The sequence below is a fragment of the Rhinichthys klamathensis genome, unplaced genomic scaffold (genome assembly GCF_029890125.1).
Source record: "Rhinichthys klamathensis goyatoka isolate OS25496 unplaced genomic scaffold, OSU_Roscu_1.1 h1tg000165l_1, whole genome shotgun sequence".
NCBI classification, from domain to species: Eukaryota; Metazoa; Chordata; class Actinopteri; order Cypriniformes; family Leuciscidae; genus Rhinichthys; species Rhinichthys klamathensis.
The window spans coordinates 847,424-871,475 of record NW_026606697.1 but is presented as its reverse complement, the minus strand read 5'-3'; the positions used below and the strand labels follow the sequence as shown (position 1 = coordinate 871,475).

Here is a 24,052-nt window from a genome sequence, read left to right as displayed (position 1 = left end):
CTAAGTTTTGAATGCTTATATCTCCTAAATGCTAATTTTGTCATTTTTTTGGAACACACCAGCTTATTCAATAACCTTAAGGCTAACATATTCATACTAAAAGCTAAAAAAATTATTTCAGGGGGGATTTAATGTCACTTCTTTTGATCCATTTAATGCATTCATGCAGAATAAAAGTATTAGTTTCTGTCAAAAAAAAAAATAATTATACATACCCCAAACGGTAGTGTACATAAAAACTATTTTTAAGATAATTAATTTATAATGCAATTCACTGACATTTCTGCTCTTTGCTGGAGCTCTAAATCTCAGTCACACACTAGTAGAAAATTGCCAGGTGTGACATCACTGATTTTTTCTCACACGTCATGTGACCGATCAAAACACTGCAAGTATTGATTTAAGAGAACATAAGAATATGAAAAATGCTTTGTTCAACTATGGCATCCAAAGAATATATTTATAGTGTTTTATAAAATCACTTATAATTTATACAAGTGGAAAGAGCCTGGGAAATAATGACACAATGTACATTTTTGTGTGAACTAATCCTTTAACACATGAGTTTAATCTCTGCACACGAGTCTTATCTAATGTCATCGTGCCTGCTGAACACGCTCTTTCTCTTAGAGAACAGTTTTCAGCTTAATCTATAAATGCAGTGAAAGTAACAATGGGAAAACGGCAAGGTCACACTGACCTGAGGAGGCCGCCAGGAGGGGAGTAAGAATAGCACTGCAATGAAGGATACTCCGGCCGGAGGAGAAAGGACAAGATGGCGGCCGTTCCCGCACCCAGAGAGTGACCCACAATCACCAGCCCATAGTGCATCGTCCCTTTACCCTGAGACACATGGACATACACAAACACAGCAATCTTTTTGTGTCACATGATATCATGCACAATGAAAATGTTTGCATGCAACATGCAAATGTTGTCTGAAGATACTGGAGAGAATTTACTTAACAGTCGTCACGTTACCATGCTCAGGCCATCTGTTTTTAAAATCCATTTTAAGACCCCCACAATTAACAAACCCCCTCAATCGCTAAATAAATAATGCATCTCAAATTCTTGTGCTTAATTAAACAAGCACACATTCAACTGCAAAACAGGAGAATTTACTCAAGTTCAAAATACTCAAGACAGTTTTATTCAATATATACATGTATTGAAGATGGTTTATGTACTGATATAGCAATACATACAAATTAGAGGTGGATTGCTATTAGATTTTGCTCATACGATAATAACGTGTTTAGGGAAAGGCAATAAACACATCATTGTGTGAGACTGTTAAAATCTATACACTGAGTGTGATAAATAACGGTGTTAGTCTGTTAGCCGCAAGATATTACATTGAATTAAGCACCAGGTGCAGTTTACTGTGTAATCAAAATACCTAAAATAAAGATTGTATGCATAATGCAGACTTTTATTTTAAACAAGCCTGTGAAATGTATATGCTACTTCTACACCCAGAGAATACTTTTTGTGCGCAAAAAAAAAACGTTTTTCAACAATTTCTTCTCTTTTAAATTAAATTAATTAATAAGATTACGCTTTGTAATATATAAAATAGCAATGGCATAAAGTGTAGAATCAACCATATGTGTGTTTAAAATGTGACAAACGTTTATACTTACCAAATCCCTTCCAAAGGCTTGAGAGAGAATCATTTCTTGCTCTAGTTTCTTTTTTATGTATTCAGCTGAATAAACCATTCCCTAAATAAAGGATTCACGAAAAGAAAGAATGAGTTTGTATTGATATCCGTCAATATTATGTATCCTGCTTGTGAGTGTTTGTGTAGAACCTTGTGTCCGAGCCACGTGCCGTGTTGCTCTTCTAGAGGCAAACGCTCAGAATCGCCTGTGAGATCTGTTAAAGCATCCTGAGAAAGAAAAACGTATTAAATGGTGAACCAGAGACTAACGTACAGCAAGCCAGCCACTATCGCAAAAAAAAACTATTGGGTTTATTGTGCAATCTTGACTGTTGAATGTTGACTCTATACATTAGCCCACTTATTATATGGCTAATAATAAATAAATAAATGTACATGAAATATTGAGTTATTCTATTATGTGAAAAGAAAGAGACCACAGAGTGATACAAGAAACATGAAACTAGCAAAGCTTTGCATGAAATTGATATATAGATACATCTATAGTCGGATGTACAGATTAGTGTAATTTTATAAGGGCTTCCAGACCATTAAATTATTATTGTTGCCATTAAAATGCTCTTGTGTGGGTAAAGTGCTTTCTTATATCATAACTTAAACATACTGCTTAGAAACAGCCTTTATTTGAATGTATATTCAGTTTTTATTTTAGTTATATTATAGTTTTATTAAAGTGCCCCTATTAAGGTATTTTAAAGGTCTCCTTTTTACATATCAGATATATGTATATATATGTATCAGATATATGTATATATCAGATGGGCCAGTCTGTTGTGATTGGTTTACCACGTACAGTGCGTGTCGGAAATGAAACGTCCATTACAATATCTGAATCTGAATTTTTTTATCTTAACCAAATGGCGCCGTTTTTACCATATCAATTCTAGTGTGAGTCCTCATCCTTTGGAAATGCATTCAAAGTGATTTGCTTTAGAAGTGCAGAAAACACCGTCTTCTCGACAAGTCGACAACACAAACCAAACTCTTCCAGTCTCAGCAACAACTTCAGTGTTTGAGGACAGGTCAAAGTATATGTTAATACGCAGGCAGTCAATGAAGACCATAGGCTGGCACCATGCAAATTTGTTACAAACCTACGTCGTTTCAAGCAGGAAGTGAGACTGGAATTACTGACGACTCGTTTTAGGCAGTTCATAATCTATTTTTTCCTTTTGGGAGACAATAACACCCTTTATCGTGCACTTTGAAACTTTGCATACCTTTTATATTCACAAACAGCTATATTACACGCTACATGAACATTAATATCCGAAAAGCAGAATAGGGGCACTTTAATATTTTGAATTAACTTAAATTTTTATATTTTTAGTATTTTTAGCTATAATTTTTAGTAATTCCTTCTGTGCTTTTGTCATTTTATTAGTTATTTTTTTTAAATATATATATATATATATATATATATATATATTGTTATTTAGGTTTAATTGATTCTTTATTTCGTTTTAGTTTTAAATAGTTTTTATTTATTTCAACTTAATAATTTTTGTGCTTCAACTTAAACTTTTCAACAAATATTTATATTTTATTTAAGCTTTATTTCAATTAACAGAAATGTTTCTAATAGTTTTAGTTTTAGTTAACGATAATAACCCTGTTTTTAATTCTCTGAACATAGACTTAAGCCCATGAGGTCCGGCTTCACTGTAAAAAGAGAAAGAGCTTTTACAGTCCACGCGTGGTTGACTAACCTTAGGGGACAATGTCCCTCTGATGCTGATCACGACTTTTTTCTTTGCATGATCCACTGCTACAAAGAAGGGTGTCTCATAAACCTACAAATCACATCAAAAATATGGACAATAATTTGTCACAGACGGCATCTCAAATATTTTAGTCAGGCAACGACTCACTGATGTGATCAGACATTCATTACACAAGACGACAGGATTTCAGGGGTCAGGGGAGTTAAAGAATTAGTGTAAGATGCCATACTGCGTCATGGCAGGATGTGTAGACAATTTGGACTTCTTTAAGGTCTCGGTCCAGGAATTGCCGTCGAATGGCAAGAACGTTACAGCCACAGCAGTTATCCTCCTCAACGGTGACAGACTGAGAGAGACGAGAATTTGAAACTGAAGTATTACAGCTGACGAGAGAGAAGAAAGGAAGAGACACAAAAAGAGAAAAAATTAAAGGCATTCAATTTCATCCATGTGTCCTAAACGGACATTTGTTAACCATGAGAAAATGCAAAAAAGGTAGATAATTAATTTATATATATATATATATATATATATATATATACACACACACATATACACATAGATAAACAATTGATAATAAATTACATAGATTTACACACATACATTTGTATGGGTTCTTATTGATAATAAATTATACATTTATGCACATAACAAATAAGTTATGAATAAAAATGCAAGAAATATAAAAAAATACAAATAAATAATTATTTAATAAAAAAACAACAATAAAAAAAAAGTATATATGTATATATATATATAATACAAATTATTACAATTTAAAATAACTGTTTTCTTTTATAATATATTTATAATATATAGGCCTAATTTATTCCTGTGATGCAAAGCTGAATTTTCAGCAGCATTACTCCAGTCTTCAGTGTGGCATGATTGTTCAGAAATCATTTATTTGAAATTATAAATGTCTTTACTGTAACTTTTGATCAACTGAATGCAAACTGAATAAAAGTATTAATTACATTAAATATTTTGCTTTGCCATCAATGGAATAAATGACATTTTAAATAGAATTATTTAAATAGAAAACAGTTCTTTTCAATTTTAATAATATTTTACAATATTACTATTTTACTGTATTTTTGATCAAATAAATGCAGGCTTGGTGAGCATAAGAGACTTCTCTCAAAAAGTTTCAAACTTCCAAACTTTTGACCGGCACCCGGCAGCATAACTGACATTTTCTCCTCGGATTATGCCATTGTTGATTTGGTATTAATATGGTATTTTTGACAAGGTAAATATTCTCAGTTAAATTCAGGAAGCCGTTCACCCTTGGTAGTTAGGAATAGGCTTAAACTTCAGATTGATTGATTCAGCATTACATATAGTGAAGAGGCAAGTCTACCAAAACATGATGGTAGTAAGGAAACTAGATCACTATAGGAGCATCTCTTATTCGCTCATCTCACTTCCTGCCACCTGTGTGGAACGTTCACATCCATTGCACTCACGAGCAGGTGCTGAGGAGTCTGCAGAGTCCACACCCTGGCTTTCTTAAAAGATATACGGGCCAGCCATACGCCGCCATGGCAAACAGCATGTAGTAACACACTTCCTTATACATGGCCATCTCAGACTGTAAACAGATGGAGAGCATCATTAATAAAAAAACATATATCAACACAAACACACACCTTTACTGTATTCTTAAAATACCGAGTTCTTGAGGTCCAAGTATTTAGTGTTGCGAGTTACAGGCATCCCAGAGAGAAAGGCCAAAACATCATTGTTTGCCTACAAACGAAAAGAAAAACTATCTTTTTTCATTTTATTTGGACAGTGAGGAATATTCGTCCAATCGAAAGTAATGAAACTGAGAAGGTAATGCCACGATTCTGCAAACCTGATCCAAGATGGCTGATCTCTTAGCTCGTTGTCTCTGTCGGAGGAGCACCAAGCCAGCGATGATGTCACTCGGCACGATGTCCAGATCCCGGAAAAACTCGGCAAACAAGCTGGCCACCTCAGAGTAAGCATCCTGAGAGAGAAAATCTTCTGCTGAGAATGGTGTGTGTGTATGTATGAGACGCTCTCACAGTAACTGGCATGTGTGTATTTGAGATAGTGCTCGAGTCTTACAGATTGTGTATCTTTCGCTCTAGTGCAGCACATGAAGAATTTGAGCCTCCTGCTCCAGCTGCTGGCTTGACCCTCTTCTAGCCTGTGTCTGAAAGAGACAGATGCAACCCAACTGAGCAAACATCATGAGAAGATTTGGGAATTATAGGTCAATAGATACTGGAATGGCAATGACGCAAACACATATCCACAAATCTGTGCACATTTTGTGTTGCATACCCTGATAGGAACCAAACTAGTTGACAGCCGACATAATGGCAATATGTATACACAATACAAGTTAATGTTTACAAATGGGATGTGCACAATATTGTTGAAATTAAACAAACACTTCATTTACACAATATTTACTCAATTTATAAAATAAAAAAAAGTAAAGCATAAAACATGCATACAATTCAGTTAATTTAGTATTATTTATGTACTATTATAGAATTACACACATTTATATGCTATTATACATCTACATATTTATTCATATTTTGAATTAGCTTTTATTTTCATATTTTCACTTTTCATTTTAATATTAGAATAATATTTCATATTATACATCTACATATTTATTCATATTTTGAATTAGCTTTTATTTTCATATTTTCACTTTTCATTTTAATATTAGAATAATATTTCATATTATTTCATATTTCCATTTAGCTTTAATTTATTTTGATCTCAGATTTAGTTTTATTTCAGCACATCAACTTCAGCCTATTTAATTTCAGTTAGTTGAAAAACAAAAATAGTTTTTTTTTAAGTTTTAGTTAGCAATAACACTTAAGCTGAGACCCCCCTCCCCCGTAAAACTTAATTTTAATTCTCCAATTCTATTCAATATCTTTTTCAATTATGTATTTGTTTTTATGTATTATGTTGTTCTGATTATTATTTTTTATTGTTAGGTATTATTATTTTATTGTTTTGTTAGTCAAGGTAATCATTTTGTGGAATTTGAACTTGTGACGCATGGGTTTGGCTTGTGACACAGGTTGCCAAGGCTGCACTTTACGGTTCTTGTGTCGACACCCCCCACAGAAGAGAGGGATGGGGTGAGCAGTTGCTCATTATCATTTAAAAAGACATGCACCGAAACGGGTCACTTTGAGGAGGTAAAAATGGTGTTGTTTTACACAACCATTGAGGAATTTTTACCAAAGTATGTTACAAACTTTACATGAAGATCCTAAAGAATCATACCAACTTGTGGAAAATGGGCATCCGATGACCCTTTAAGTGAATAGTTCTTAAAAGAACCTTTTTTTTCCCATAGTTTGAATTTTTTTTTTAACAGTCAATCGGAATCCTTTTTTTCACTATAAAGAATCTTTTGTGCAATGGAACGATTCCATGGATGTTAAAGGTTCTTCATGGAACCATTGATGCCAATAAAGAACCTTTATTTCTAAGTGGAAACAATAAAGCGTTGTACCTGAGGGTGTATGTCGTGAGGTTACGCTGACGGCGGCGAGTTGCTTTCAGCTTCACAAAGGTCCGTCCGGTGGGGTCAAAGGTACACATCATGGTGAAACACACGCTGAAGATGACCAACCAGTTACACACCACGATTCCTGTCAAAAATAAATAAAATACAGTTTTATTTCATATTTTACATGTGCTGTAGACATCTTCATTTGATGTTTTTAGATTTGAGTACAGAAGGAAGCTCTCCACTGTAAAACAAACTAATTGTCTCTTTGTCCTTCCGTGTCTTGTATAGACAGATGATTGGCATGGAAGTGAAGTGTGCTATTATGGGATGGGGGTGGACAATGAGCGACACTGATTCATGGTCAGCACAGACATGTGAAAAGCTACACTAGGCGTATTGTTAGACAGCGCGCGTTAAGATTCCAGGACATAAACGGCTATAAATGGCTATCAAATTTACAAGAATCTGCTGAGATTAACAAGGGGAGGTTTCATGAGATTTGAACATGCCTGGACTGCCTCATGCCGCAAGGACATCACACGCCAATCTCTCTGTGTTTTTGATCTTGCTGCTGACAAATACATTTGTAATGAATAATCTTATCTTTTGTAACCATCCAAGTAAAAAGAGAGAAAAACGTTTATTTTTCAAGTATTTAAAGGTAGACTATTGGCGCTTTTCCATTACCAGTACCAGCTCGACTCGACTCGACTCGCCTTGGCTCGCCTCGACTCGGCTCGCTTTTCGCTCCGTTTTCCATTGCAGAAAGTACCGCCACAAATAGTACCCGGTCGTCATAGCGACGCATTTCGTTCCTCGTTGCCCCATCAAGCTCTCGCTGGATCCTCTCTTCGGCAACCAAACAAAGGAATGTCTGCACCTCCTCGTTTGACCACGGCGTATTCTTCCGAGTTGCCATAATAATAGTAGTAAGTTTAGTAACTATCTCTGGCCAAACTATTTAAAATACTCCATCTGGCGCGTGCAATGATGACGCAGATTCTCTGTGACCAATCAGCAGTCGGCATTGTTTTCACGTCACATTTTAGTATCGGCTTAGCTCGCCTCAGCTCGCTTGGAACCTCGCCGGAGGTGGTACGAAAAAAAGTACCCGAAAGCAGGTACAGGTACAACTTTTACACAGTGGAAAACCAAACAAAGGCGAGTCGAGTCGAGCCGAGCCGAGCCGAGGCGAGCTGGTACTGTGTAGTGGAAAAGCGCCATATGTAACACTTTTTGTTCAAAATGAGCAAAATTAAAATCACACATCATCAATCCTTCTTCCAAAACGTGTTTTTGTCTTACCCTGATTCACTATGGTAAGCCTATTATAAGTCTCTATATTTCAGGATGGGAATAATGGTTTTCGCAGGAAATCTCGCCCGTGCGCATATCTTCATATCCGTAAAAAGAGAAAATATGCTCCAGCTACTTTGACGTGTGTATGGTGTGTGAGTGGAATGGGTTAGTTGTCACAACGAGTGAGAAAGGTTGACAATGGATCACACTAAATCTCGAACCTTGAATCACTCATTTTAAATAAACACGCGAACAAAGGAGAGTCTGCTGGCAAAAAGCTCGTAATAAAAAAATAATCAACATTGGCTTAGCTTTTCGGAGAATGCGAGAACTGAGAGATTTGAAATGTTTTAAAAGCGACAGAGATATTTTATTGAACAGATAAATTGCCATATGTAGCTCTCTAACAGAGTTCATAGTAAAGCATTATTTATTGCGAAGGGTCATTATACCGCTGTGCTGCAATTTATTTTCAAGGAAGTGCCATGTCTATTAACGGGTGTAGCTCCAGTAACATCTTCAGCTTGTCAGCTTGAGATCCTTTCCATCTAATAGCAGTAAGTAGTGAATGTTTTATGAGCAGTAGGATAATCTCTCTTTTAAGTTATGAGAATGAACCATATTCATCCGCTCAGCCACGCAGAGCAGAAGCACAAACAAAACGATGTTCTTCTGCAAAATGCATGCAGTTTTGTTTTTAACCACTAGAGTTACAGGGTGTACCTTTAAATTTACTGGATTATCCAAAAATAGGCATTACCACGCATTCAAATATAAACAAAGGTTTCGTTTTATTTACTGAAAATCTAACTATATTATAATATTACAATAATATAAAATTACTCATAATGTCAAAATATATTTCACACCCTTACATTGTTTTTATTCATGTCTTACCCAGGGCGAGGTTCTTGGCGGTGATGTCGGAGCAGGGCTGGTAGTACTGCACCAACCAGACGATGCCCACCACCGCGTACACCAGCTCCACCAGCAGGATGGCTGCAGAGAGAAGGAGCAATGAATGCCAAGTGTTGGTTTAAGGCCTAATCATATTGAGTATGAGTTTTAATTTTCAGTACAATTTGATTTTACAATAAAACAATTCAACCACCCCCCAAAAAAAATCGTATGACAAGCATCAGTATTATTATTCCTCATCATTTTCAAACCTCTAATCCTTTACAGATAAACCATTTGTGTGTCAGAAAAGGCGCAAATGTCCACAGTTACTGTATAAAACAGGATTTTATCCCTGAGCTCATTGCAATGCATTCTGGGATTGCTTTCTCCACCAAGGATATATGCTGCCTTAAAATGTGGAATAGCATTTGCTTCAGAAGCAATGAATGTTGAATTCAGAATGTTGCCTATGCAAATTAAGTTACAAATTGACAATTCTTGCATTATTTATCATAAATGATTTAACTGTGCACATCATTATTTATTTAATTTTTCATTTCATATGCCTTTAATTCCCTCCCGCTTGCAGCGACATCTCTTCTCTTCTCTGATGATGTGTTTACTGGCCCGAGGGCGGGACAACCTGCTGTCACTCACATTCGATTGACCAATAGCAAACCACAACCATCCAATCAATTCCCCATGCACAAAATCAAGTCCTGCCATACATCTTTTCTTGTTTGAGAAGCTGTTTCACTTGGATATACGTCACAATAGGGAAGAAAAGACTATCGCAACTTTCCATTTCATGCTGACTTCAACAGAGCTGACTTTTCAGATCCAACGTACTGAGAGAACTAATGGATGTTTTTTTTGTGGTATTCTTTATGCAGTCTTAGTGCAAGTGTGCAAGAGTCTTACCCAGCCGTATATAGAGCACGTACTGCACTGCCTCTCTGGGTTGTGTGTACAGAATGCTGCCTCTCATGCTCAGCCACATGATGGCGCTCTCACAGATCAAACAGCTGACCAGGATGCCAAGGTAACCACGACCGTGATCCACTAGTGTGACCGAGCATGACTGCTCTGAACTGTACGGCAGCCCAAAGAGAACAAAGGACAGAACCACCAGCCTGCCGAAAGAGCAGTCACATCACATAAACATACAAATGATCCCACACACCTCAGAAATGTGATATTTATGACATCATGTGCACTAAAGGGATAGTTCACCCAAAAATGAAAATTCTGTCATCATTTATTCACCCTCAAAACTTGTATGAATTTCTTTCTTCTGCTGAAGAAGATATTTTGAAGAATGTCGGTAACCAAACATTGACTTCCATAGTATGAAAAATAAATACTATGAAAGTCAATGGGGCCCATCAACTGTTTGGTTAACAAATAAAAAAATTTTGGGGTGAACTATCCCTTTAAAGTGATTTTTGAAATAAAGCTGAACATGTTGGACATGCTGAACAATTTCATGTCTATTTTTTTTTAACTAAAACTAAACTAAAACTTTATTTAGTTCCTTCTAGGAAGAATCAATATCAGTTGAAATGAAATTGAGAATCGATTAAAATTGAGAAATCAATTATTTTACCCAAACCAGCGTTTATCGTTATTATTCATTAACAGTGCACGAAATGTGTGTGAAATAAACAGTACTGTCAATATGAATTCCAACTTATTTTGGTCAGTACCAACAATTAAAATGACTCAAGTCAAGTCAGGGCTTAAATAGATATCTATAATATTTAATGCTGAAAAACTTTTAAAACTGAAGAATCAAGTCTGGCTGTTTGTGTGTTGTTGATGAAATTCCATGACCAATTTCATAAAGAACTGATTTGTGTGTAAACAATTGGTAAAACCACTTCTCCCATGTAATATGCCGCATTTAACTAGCTATATGATACATTTTACGTAGGCATTGATTTACGAACAAGTTAAACTAAACATAAATTTCATCTGTCCAACAGACATCGTAACAAGCAATCATTTGATTTGATATTTTATATGGTTTCTCGAACAGGGGTTCACCTCTAGTGAGGGAAATGCATTTAGTCCAACTATAATTAAGTCCAACTATAATTAAGTCTGACTAACTTAAATTAAATTAAAAAAATATTGTAATTTAAAACCAAAATTCATACATTTAATTTTTAATTAGAATACATTATCCATTTACTTTACAATTTTATTTGGTAAAAAGTACTATATTTTGAAAGGTTAACATTACTTAAAATTTTGGTGTACGTCAAATAAATAAGTTACATTATAATAAAACTCATAAAAATGTTCGGGGACTGCTGTTATATTGCATGACAGAATCTCTAAATTCACCTCTTAAGACTTCTATTGACATCAGGTCTGGTTAGAAGAGCTTGTTATTTTCATACTAAGTGTTCGTTTCATTTATGCACAAATGTAGAAGAACAAGCTGTGAAGACAAACACAGACTCACCATATGCAGTGTAGTACGAACAGGAAGAAAGCCGGCAGCACCAGGTCATCACTGCCGACTGACCAGCGTCGCCGAAACAGTACCATGCCCGGCATCACTGCCCTGAAACACACAAACACACTCCAGTTACAGACCGCCTGACACACGCACAGAAAGACTTCTCATAACCACTTCTTAATTTCTGCATTAAAGACGAGAGAGTAACACAAGGCCAAAGTAAAATAAAACAGAACACATGCACACACTACCGCTGTTGCTGTCTTCAGCTTTGCCTTACATTCGAAACAGAACAACAGCTCTTCCTCACAGAAAGGACAATATTCCTGTAATCAGTCACTGACTTCAAAGAAATTGAAATTGAGTTTATGCTAAAAATTCTGCTATTTACTCAGCTTCACCATCAATATATGAAACCCTATAAAGTAGTTATATTTTTGAGTGAACCATTTCTATAATTGTGCATCAGAGACTGAAACTGCTTCTGGTCTGATAAGGAATAAGACACTAGAAAGAGAAAGAGAGTGGACATTATTTAAGAGGAAAAGAAATGCAAAGAGGAAGTGACCCAAGAGAATGTTTACATAAAAAGAAACCAATATTTGGTAACTGTAATGAGAGTTAATGCATGAATGAGAATGAGAGTGTAAGCATGGTATTTTAAGTATACTTGCGTACCTTTTTTTTTAGGTTTAATTTTTTTTTTTTTACAGTTTTTACAGTTTTTACTGTTGAGTGGTGTTTTGAGTGGATTGTCAGAGTGAGGACTACTGATGGTTGCCATGGATACCAATTCCAGTCCAGACACTTTAACGCTCTGACCAAGCAAACTTTCATTGTGTGGCAAAATTGCTCTATTTACACAAATCTCACTCAAAGCATTTAATCGATCAACAGGTACTTTCAGTACACAGATGATGTCCTTGTTTGACTGTGTTGTGGAGACAAACCTAGACGGCTGATGAGAAAACAGGATGTGACGGCCATGTGTTTTGTTGATCTTTTTATGGATCGGGGTAAAGGAATACGCCCTGGCAAAACACTTCCCCAAAACATTTGTGCTATTTTGTGGGTGGTGTGGAGTAGAGGTTAAAGTCAACATGAAATCAACATTTACTTCCATTTTAATGGACCATTCAAGTTTGTTAAAATCCCAAACCCTAACCCTATTCTACGATAGTAATTGTGATGCTTTGACCAATCCAATGATCATTTTTAAACAGGTTTACCAATGAGTTTTGTCTTCATTTGTTTAAACAAATAGTTCCGCCTCAAACTCGAGCCGTTGGTCGAGCCAGAAGTTGACAAGGCAAACCCCTTAAACAAATATAGCAATAATTCGAAAGCTCTCTTTTGGAAAATCAACATGAATGGCGGACTTTTTAACATCAAAAATGACACTTTACCTTTAAAATAGTAATCTTAAGATACTAATTAATCATTCTCCTTCCCAACAGACCTGCCTGATAAAGCGACAGATTGCAAATGGTTTTCACAGCAGCTGTACAAGAACACGCAGTCTATCATATCACACTGTTAGCTGTTCATCAGTTCTCAATCTTCCTATTTCTCTTCACACCTGCGTCTCTCCGTTTCTCTCTTTCCTACCATCCATCGGCATCGATCCATGGAGACACATCCCTAAAACCAAACACAAATATGAAGCCAGTCTGGAGGACACCACAAACGGCTAAAACACTTGTTAACTTAAAGTAAATACAAAATGACATTCATTCTTTCTCATCATATAAACATCCTGATGACATCCTCAGGAAGGTAAGAATAAACCCATGGGGCAACAGAGATCTTGTATCCTGCTATGAAAGTCTGCGCACACTCTGCATTTCTGTCATCTGCTGCTTTAAATGCTCGAGCTCTTAAAGGAACACTCCGACTTTTTGGGACTTTAGCCTATTCACCTTATCCCCCAGAGTTAGATAAGTTCATACATACCTTTTTCATCTCCGTGCGTGCTATAAGTCTGTTTGACGCACCCACCGCTAGCCTAGCTTAGCACAAAGACTGGATGTAAATGGTTGCAGCTAGCATACTAATCCAAATAAGTGACAAAATAGCGCAAACATTTTCCTATTTACATGTTGGGATTTGTATAGTCACAGAGTGTACAAAAAACTACGTCACATGAGACACAGACATATTTTAACAGTATAAATACTGGGAACTATATTCTCTGAAGGCGAAGCACTGCTACTTGGGCGGAGTAATAACCGCAGCACCTGAGACGCGCCGTGGTGAGGAGCAGAGAGTTCGTTCAGAGTTTGGGTACGGTACGTCTCAGGTGCTGCGGTTATCACTCCGCCCAAGTAGCAGTGCTTCGCCTTCAGAGAATATAGTTCCCAGTATTTATACTGTTAAAATATGTCTGTGTCTCATGTGACGTAGTTTTTTGTACACTCTGTGACTATACAAATCACAACATGTAAATAGGAAAATGTTTGCGTTATTTTGTCACTTATTTGGATTAGTATGCTAGCTGCAACCATTTACATCCAGTCTTTGTGCTAAGCTAGGCTAGCGGTGGGTGCGTCAAACATACTTATAGCACGCACGGAGATGAAAAAGGTATGAACTTATCTAACTCTGGGGGATAAGGTGAATAGGCTAAAGTCCCAAAAAGTCGGAGTGTTCCTTTAAAAGTAGGTTGGATTCTTATTGGCTGTCAATGTCAAACGCGCATCAGCTGGAAAAAATCATTGTGAAAGTGATTCCAACGATATTGTTTCTCTGTGTTGTTATCGTTATAGTTGTGGTGTGGCTATTCTTTTATATTTAGAACGATTTCTAGAACGGTGTCTATCGTTATAGTTATCGTTCTTGGTGTGAGTGGGTCTTAAAGGACAAGTTCGGTATAAAATCGCTGCAAAAGATGCTTTCCAACAGGTTTTATCGTAGTTTTTGTCCAAGTCAAGTCAATGGAGTTGGACAAAAACGGTTAACCTGTTGAAAAGCAGCATGTGTCCAAATTTCAATCTTAACCGTTCTATTTCATCAGAAACGATCTTAAAACAGGGCTTTAAGTGTAAAATATACCGAACTTGTCCTTTACGACCATTTATACAACAAATAAAAACAAAAAACACTCCCATTATACTCAAAAAAGCTATCAGGCAACTATCATGTGTTCATTTATTACAATCAATTGATACTCCACCTAAAAATGAAAATTCTGTCATCATTTACTCACCCTCAAGTTGTTGCAAACCTGTATGAGTTTCTTTCTTCTGCTGAACACAAAGGAAGATATTTTGAAGAACGATTGGAACTTTGGCACCATTGACTTCCAAAGTAAATTTTTTTTTCTACTATGGAAGTCAATGGTGCCAAAGTTCCAATCATTCTTCAAAATATCTTCCTTTGTGTTCAGCAGAAGAAAGAAACTCATACAGGTTTGCAACAACTCGAGGGTGAGTAAATGATGACAGAATTTTCATTTTTGGGTGGAGTATCCCTTTAAATGAATTAATCTGCTAGTAGTGTTTTAGTAGTAATCTATTTATTTTAAAATAAATTAGCCTAATGCTTTTATTCAGCAAGGATGCATTAAATAAAAGTAACAGGAAAGGGATTTCTATTTCAAATATAACTGAAACTTAAAACTTTTTTTTCATTACAGAAAAAGCACCATGGTTTTCATCACAATATTAAGCAACAAAACTGTTATCAACATTGATAATAAGAAAAGTTTCTTAAGCATTAAATCAGCCTATTAGAATGATTTTTGAGTGATCATGTGTCACTGAACACTGGAATAATGACAATGAAAATTCAATATTTGAGAATATTACTGTTTTTTTTATTACATTCTTGATTAAATAAATGGAGTCTTGGTGAGCTATATATATCCGTTTCAAATTTACAGTTTTTCTATTACAGGAAAATTTGAGGAAAATACAGTATGATGAATTAATACTGATCTCCTTATTCTTTTGGTCCAATCACATGCTCTCTAGAACATTAAATGTCCCTACCCCTAATACAACCTGTCAGATACTAACAAATCCAAGTCGCTAAACTTAGTTTAAGAATAAAGGCTATTAAAAAAATGGGGACCTTTGATAAGTCCCGCCACGATTTCTTGCTTCAATTAAAAATACAATACAATCTGTTCATCATTCCATTTTAATGGGTCTTCTAAAGAGAAATGGCTTATCATTAATTAGACGGGCAATAAAAAGAAAAATCTTAAACCACAATGACTATGCGGTTGCTATAGTGCCCATTAACGCTCAAGGCTGGAAAGCCTTTTAGAATTTGCAGAAACTTTCCTTTCCGAAGCCAGATTTGACTGTCATAAATGGTAACACATTTTACAATTTTAAATTCATTTAGAAGATTTCATCCCAGAAGCAGTGTAGAAAACATGAAAAAAAGAAAAAGACAGCGTGTTCACACTTACTCAGGCATACACACTCATTCGAAGCACACATGAATCCACAAACACAAGGACACACACACACACACACACACTGCAGGTGGAGCTGGAAGATGTTGAAAGGACCGAGTGGGAGGCAGTGAAAGTGAAACATGATGAGGATGCAGGGAAAAGGAGGACTAGCGTGAAATTTAGGAGGAAAAAAGACAGAAGGCAAAAGAGAGCAAGGGTGAGTGAAGGAGGGAGAGAGAGAAGGAGGGAAGGAAGAATCTGGAGCAAGAGATGAGAGGAGAGGCAGGGGAGAGTGGGTGTGTGTAGCACATGGTCCTCAATCTAAAAAAAGGATGAGAGCGGTAGAAGCTAAACTCGGAGTATGGATGAGCGAGATGAAAAGGAGAAAAGACAGAAAGAGGACTGCAGCTATGGTGAAAACACAACAAGGACATTTCACTGGAGAAATGAAAAGGAAGGAAAATTAGTCAAGTACGGATGAACCCCGATGATATTTAAATCTGGTCGATACTATAAATCAAATGGTAGCCTTATCGCGTTCACATTAAAGCGCACAGTCCGCACAACCAGAAATCTGCATCTCAGACAGCGCACCAATACTGAACGGAGCTCTTTCACATCGTCATGCGCTTGAAAAAGCCTGTATTCGCGAGTATCCTCATAAAGATAGTCAGTTATGTCTTAAGTGAACATAAACAGCTGAGACAGAAAACGCATATGTTAACAGTATATTGGATCCGTGCAGGTCTTAAAGTGACAGCAGCCTAATAAACCTACTGCCAACTGTGTCCTTAATGTTAATCAAACAACAAAAGACAAAGAAAAATCACTCACTGCTCTTGACTGAACAACTTTTATAACCTTAATCAATCTGTCTCATTTATACAATGAAGACTATGCAGTGTTATTTTACATCTGATTACTTTATTACATTTCTGTACCTGTCTGGTATCTAACATTTGGTGTCATGACTGCTCGATTTTGCAAAAACAGTTTCATGGCTTGTAAAAAATATTTATGGCAAGATATAATTGTTTTTAATCCAATTTGCTGTTGAAATATAAACATTTAAACAGTGGCTGTCATAAATCAAATTGTAAAAATGATGTATCAAATCAAAGACATAAAGCAGTAAACATCTGTTAAAACAACTCTGGAAAATGTCCCATCAGAAGTTTATCGTAGAAGCCAAAAGTTATGAAGAACAAAATCACTGTGTTAGTGATTAACTGTAAATTAAAGTCCATGTGATTTATAATGAGAAAGACTGCATGCAAAACACTATTAGAACTAAGAGGCAGGTGAGGAAAAAATTTACATTTGGTCGAATCTGGTCAATTATTCAAACGCTGGGCAAAAGAATGAAACACACAATTGATGATTTGAAGGTAACAGTAAGGGAAAATGGTTATAAGTGGAAACACATTTAGTGTTTGGCCCTGAACTGCATCAAATTAAGTGTTGACTTCATAATGGAAAAGAGGGATTATGTATTGGCATGCCGAGGAATGAGTAGGGGTGGAACGCAACGTGTTGAAAAATAAATAGGGCATGACAGGGGAAAAAAAGTGTTGAGCGCGTAGCAGGGAGAATAGAAAGACAGCACAGATCAGGATACAGTCAGCTGTGTTCATGCCGGATCCTTGTGTACTTGCTGTAGGACTGAACATTTGCCTCTGTGCGCTCTGGAGACGTTCACAGGGGACGCGTTCTGTCTGCGCTACCCTGCATACGTCTTTGGCTGTTTTTTTTTTTTTTTTTTTATGTCTCCTGACATAAGCACGTCACATCAATTTAAAAATACTTAAACTTGGGACAACCAGCACATCATCTCAATTTGGGGGTGCAGCAAATGGGCCGTGATAAACATCTCCAAACATCTGCATTATGCATAGAGAAACTGATTTTTAACAATAATGTATAAATCTTCCAAGACAGACCTAATATGATCTTTGTTGAGGTTGGTAAGCAATAATACACAGTATGTATTACATAGATAACAAAATAACAAGGGGCATATATATATATATATAAAATATACTCTTGTATAGGCTGTAACTACACCAAACAAGATACATGATTAAAAATGTAATCTTTATACATTCATTTAACCATTTAAATAAAATAAAAAATAAAATGCTATAAAATTCAAATTAAATAAGAAGTATTTTCTATATTTATTAATAATACATTTAATAATAAAAGAATGTAGGCTATATATTTTTTTAATTTATTAACTATTATAAGTTAATGGATTTTTTAAACATGTAACAAGATAAAATATAGTTGTTATACATTGTATATTGTTTTTTTAATGCTTATCAATGTTTAAGTAAAAGTTTACTATACTGTATATATATATACACTCACCGGCCACTTTATTAGGTACACCTATCCAACTGCTCGTTAACACTTAATTTCTAAGCAGCCAATCACATGGCGGCAACTCAGTGCATTTAGGCATGTAGACATGGTCAAGACAATCTCCTGCAGTTCAAACCGAGCATCAGTATGGGGAAGAAAGTTGATTTGAGTGACTTTGAACGTGGCATGATTGTTGGTGCCAGAAGGGCTGGTCTGAGTATTTCAGAAACTGCTAATCTACTGGGATTTTCACGCACAACCATCTCTAGGGTTTACAGAGAATGGTCCGAAAAAGAAAAAACATCCAGTGAGCGGCAGTTCTGTGGGCGGAAATGCCTTGTTGATGCCAGAGGTCAGAGGAGAATGGCCAGACTGGTTCGAGCTGATAGAAGGGCAACAGTGACTGAAATAACCACTCGTTACAACCGAGGTATGCAGCAAAGCATTTGTGAAGCCACAACACGCACAACCTTGAGGCGGATGGGCTACAACAGCAGAAGACTCCACCGGGTACCACTCATCTCCACTACAAATAGGAAAAAGAGGCTACAATTTTCAAGAGCTCACCAAAATTGAACAGTTGAAGACTGGAAAAATGTTGCCTGGTCTGATGAGTCTCGATTTCTGTTGAGACATTCAGATGTTAGAGTCAGAATTTGGCGTAAACAGAATGAGAACATGGAACCATCATGCCTTGTTACCACTGTGCAGGCTGGTGGTGGTGGTGTAATGGTGTGGGGGATGTTTTCCTGGCACACTTTAGGCCCCTTAGTGCCAATTGGGCATCGTTTAAATGCCACGGCCTACCTGAGCATTGTTTCTGACCATGTCCATCCCTTTATGGCCACCATGTACCCATCCTCTGATGGCTACTTCCACCATGTCACAAAGCTCTAATCATTTCAAATTGGTTTCTTGAACATGACAATGAGTTCACTGTACTAAAATGGCCTCCACAGTCACCAGATCTCAACCCAAAAGAGCATCTTTGGGATGTGGTGGAACGGGAGATTCGCATCATGGATGTGCAGCCGACAAATCTGCGGCAACTGTGTGATGCCATCATGTCAATATGGACCAAACTCCCTGAGGAATGCTTCCAGCACCTTGTTGAATCTATGCCACGAAGAATTGAGGCAGTTCTGAAGGCAAAAGGGGGTCCAACCCGTTACTAGCATGGGGTACCTAATAAAGTGGCCGGTGAGTGTATGTGTGTGTGTGTATAGTATAGTATAGTATAGTATAACTATCTAACACATTGTAGTGTCGTTTAGTCTCATTATTCGTTGCTTCATGGGATGATTACCTAATTTAAGTGCACATAAAAGGTGATGATACACAGGGGCAGGGCAACTATTTCCAGCCCGTTCTCATCCCAAGGCGTCATATACTGACGCTTTTGCCAAAGCGTCTACATCCAACGCACATGGCACCCTTTAGCGTCAATATGAGACCAAGGGGGTAATCCACCAGCCGGAAACTGAAGTCTCCCCGGGCGCCGCCATTGGCTAACAAACCTTCACCTGCTGTTAGCATCCCATTGACTCCCATTCATTTTTGCGTCACTTTGACAGCGAATAACTTTACATCTGAGACGTTTAAAGACTCCATTTGTCCATTATTTATTTCTAAAGAAACACGACAATGTATAAAATGCTCCATTACCTTGTATCTTACGTTGTGGCCCCGTAGAAGCAGTTTTTGAAAAAATAGGCTAACGATTGCGTCATAACAGGCGACTCTCTGTCGCATAGAAGAGAAATTACCGTAAAGACAGATGTAGAAGCTCACGCGCAATCGGGGGACGTGGAGGCATAAAGTCAAGGGAGAAGCCCATAGAGAGTCATAAAGTTGCTCCTGCTACGAGCTCATGAACAGCTAATACTCACGATCTCCGGCTCTGCAAGATTCTTAAGGGAATGATTCAGATTCCTCTTGGCACCGCTACTAGAAGACGTACAACTGTCAGTCAGGTTGCTCACATCACAACTACGTCTTCAAGCTCAGTTTGAGCATGCGCAGTGCGCTTGGCAATCAGGAAGTGAGTGCTTCTATTTGACTTCACTTTTCTCCGTTGAGGTCTATGGGGTCGCTGTGTCCATTTCTTTTACTGTCTATGTATGAGACGCAGATAGCCTATATATGGGCCAGAAGGCGCCTCCTAGTGGTCTAACCCTAACCCTACCCCAGACCTAAACCTACCCATAACCGAAGAGTGTTATATTGACGCTAAAGGGTGCCATGTGCGTTGGATATAGACGCTTTGGCAAAAGCGTCAGTATATGACGCCTTGGGATGAGAATGCGTTGCTATTTTTGACCAACACTGCTTGGGCAATGGGCACTTTCCAGAATGGGCAACAAATTTCTATCTGGATACTTTAGACCGGTCGTGGGCCCTGTTGCTCAATGCTCACCTGGTTGCCCATTGACGTCAACATTGCTCAAAAAGTTGCCCCGTGTATCATCACCTTTACTCATGTGTTGTACCTTTGTGTTCATTCTGGTTTTCAAACAACATGATCAAGCTTGAATACTTGTGCTTCAAATGAAAGGTTGTAACATTATGATTAATCTCTGAACTAGCTTGGGTTAGAAATTCCTATGGAGAAAATAAACAGGAAACATCATTCTAGAAGCAAAGCAACAAAAAGTGGGCGGCCACTGCTGTGCTCTAGTGACTGTGTAAATTGGCAACAGTGAGTAACTTTGTAACAAAAGAACAAGTCTTGTGGCTTGTCGGTTACCTTCAGACTGCTACGCCTCAAAAAATATTTGCCTCTGCCATGACCATGCTAACGTGCCATCATCAAATCATCCACTGCTGCTGTGGTTTAACTTCACTTAAGATTAGAAAATCTCACGACTAGTTTGTTCAGCCAGATGACACATATTTCAAACAAACATCCTGTTGTAAGATGATGTTTTAGATGACTTCAATGTCATGCAGTCCTGATAAAGCTTTAGTGAGGTATTGGTGGGATGTCAGGACGCCCACTTACAGAGGCCCTGAAAAGTACTTGAGGCACACTTCAAAACGTCTGAATGGCATTGCATTATGGTAGCAAAATAATAGCCCTAGCTTGTAAAATGCTTGTAGAAGTACATGCCTCATTCAGTGGCCTTAATATGAATGATATGCTAATGCTTGAATTATGAGATTGTACATCCATAACACCTCATACCAATGAGTCATAAATTAAAGCAGCCTGGAAGTGAAGAGAAAATATTTTACTTCTTTTTTTTTTTTTGTCTGGTGGCAGTTCACAAGGAGATGATTTGTATAGCATATAACAGAATAAAGGAAATAACATTTTATGATAGCAAATGATGCACACAAAATTGAACTGTACCCAATATTTATTCTAAATGGTCACATATACTAATTAATTAAAGCAATTGCTTATGGGGCCATTTTTTTGGTAACATTATGCTGCATAAACTTGCAGAAATGCAGGTGGCACTGGCACAAATTAATCTTCAATACAGTGTCATAAAAATTACACTTATTATGCAAGATAAGAAAAACAACGAGATGCAACAAAATGATTGGTAATGTCTGTCTGACAGTGACACGTGTATATAAACAAAAAAATTACAAAAAAATCTAAAGATTTGTGCAGATGGAATGCAAAAATGCATGGTCTCTTGTTCTGCTCATTGCACAAGAAATGTTTTTGCAACTATTATTAGAAGCCGTATCGATCATGAACGCACTTTCACACATGCATGATGACGATAGCACCCAAAGAAACGTCAATCAATGAACTGATTCATACATGAATCACTTAATAACTCAAGACATTGACTGAAAAGCCTGACCAGAGAGAGAAGACCCAGCGCTGGTGGGAATCCGAAATAATCTGAGCCCATTATAATCAATGTGAGGTGATGATTAACTCCCAGAGTGAATTAGTTTAACATAAAACACAGATTTGCCTGAACAGGAACCATGTGCTGAAACAGACTGATTATTAAACCTGTTATTATTCAAACAATGACCCACATTAAAAGGACCCATATCGGTCAGTCAACCACTGAAAGGAATATAATAGGATGCAATCAATCATTTTAATAAACCTAGTTGCTTTTATTCAGATAGATCTTTATCAGACAACTTTTGCATGATTCTGCAAATTTTAAAAGGCAAATTTTTCGCAGTGCCATAAACAAAGAAAAGGAAGAGCTGTGGTTAAAGTTATCTGAGCTTAATGATGAGCGCCCTGAAGATCTATGCATTGCTCAATAATGTATTACAGAAACTAATGCAATTTTAAACAATACAGCCGCTATATTTCTCTAGGCCACATACAATCTCTTGATGTTCTTTCTTTTTTTGTGTGTGACAGATTGCAGGATGTTGAGGGGACAATGTGCCTGTTGTTGTTGCCGAGAGCTGTATTTTGGAGAACATTCGCCTGCATCTCTGTAGCAGAGACTGGATATCATGTATACATCTTATTCTGTGCTGTCAATGTTTTATCAGAAAACAAATCTTTTTGACTGCAAAGTGTAAAGGCACAAATACATTAATGCAAATTTGGAAAGGGTTTTAAACAGTTAAACTTAAGATCAAACACTGACATTGGATCTCATTCATGAAACTTATAGCAAAACAAATGTATGAATTGTTCATAAATCATTCACATGTAAATGGTTGCACTCAATCTATTGTTTTTCAATGTTTTTACGCATAAATTCATTCTACTTGAGTTTAATGAATTTAAAGATAAATAGTTTTTATTATGTACATTTAGTTGCTCTCGCTCATTTACTAGCAATCATCCATTATAAATGTATACACTGATATATAGGCTAGCTATATATATATAACATATCACATTTGTTTCACGTTGACTTCCGTTGATTTTATGCAGGTTAATGATATTTTATATGGCCTAAATCAGAAACATGTACCCAGAAACATGTGCAAACCACTAGATTTAAATAAAAACATGATTTGGACAATTTACAACCCTTCTCCACACTAGTTGATGGTCTAATAATATTTCATAAGTGAGCTCATTTGGCCCTCACAACAAGCACCTGAAAACTCTCGTTCTACAGATATCGGGAAACAAAAGAAAACAAATGCATTAAGGCACTGTATTGCCTCAATCACTATTTCTGCAAATCACTGTACGGGACACACCAGATAGGAAGTGTACTGCAATTTTGCAATCATTTCTCAACTCTATCTATTGCATCACTGTGAGCAAAGTAAGACTCAGGGCAAAATAACAATTACTCTACATGAACATTATCCCACAAAGGACATCCTTTGATTTGCATGATTGTTGTGTGACAAGTCCAATGTCGAGTATTACATTAGACTCAATTAGACACTGCTTTAAAAGACCAAGTAAAGCCTCCAGGCGATTCCAAGACCCTGAACTACAACATATCACACAAGACGTTCAGCATCTGAATGGAGAATAGTATTGTTTTGCTTAATGTTAGTCAAGGAGGATGACGAAAAACAGGGGTTTCACAATAATGGTTAAACTGTCTGTTAGTCATGATTATTTGCTCAAAAATTATAATTGTGATTATTAATAATCTAACTATCCCTTTAATGGGCAGAAAATATATCCATTTAGGAGAAAAGCTCTGATTAGGGGATTTTAACTCTTAACATCTGGCAACCCCAAGCATGAATGCTTGTGAGGTTTGTTACCAAGGCA

General features: G+C 36.8%; 1 protein-coding gene across 1 annotated transcript in view; it reads right to left on the bottom strand.

Moving 5' to 3' along the window:
* Window positions 1-24,052, bottom strand: part of dagla (diacylglycerol lipase, alpha) — a 40,774-nt gene that overhangs the window by 14,098 nt on the left and 2,624 nt on the right. Inside the window, exons 2-14 of the mRNA XM_056259135.1 lie at window positions 11,604-11,705; window positions 10,055-10,266; window positions 9,131-9,232; window positions 6,935-7,073; window positions 5,509-5,596; window positions 5,273-5,407; window positions 5,086-5,163; window positions 4,881-5,005; window positions 3,641-3,794; window positions 3,397-3,480; window positions 1,817-1,894; window positions 1,647-1,727; window positions 701-843 (exon numbers count right to left, since the gene is read on the bottom strand). Coding sequence (XP_056115110.1) covers window positions 701-843; window positions 1,647-1,727; window positions 1,817-1,894; window positions 3,397-3,480; window positions 3,641-3,794; window positions 4,881-5,005; window positions 5,086-5,163; window positions 5,273-5,407; window positions 5,509-5,596; window positions 6,935-7,073; window positions 9,131-9,232; window positions 10,055-10,266; window positions 11,604-11,698 — 1,514 coding nt within the window. The 5' untranslated portion in view covers window positions 11,699-11,705. The remainder of the gene's footprint in view (window positions 1-700; window positions 844-1,646; window positions 1,728-1,816; window positions 1,895-3,396; window positions 3,481-3,640; window positions 3,795-4,880; window positions 5,006-5,085; window positions 5,164-5,272; window positions 5,408-5,508; window positions 5,597-6,934; window positions 7,074-9,130; window positions 9,233-10,054; window positions 10,267-11,603; window positions 11,706-24,052) is intronic.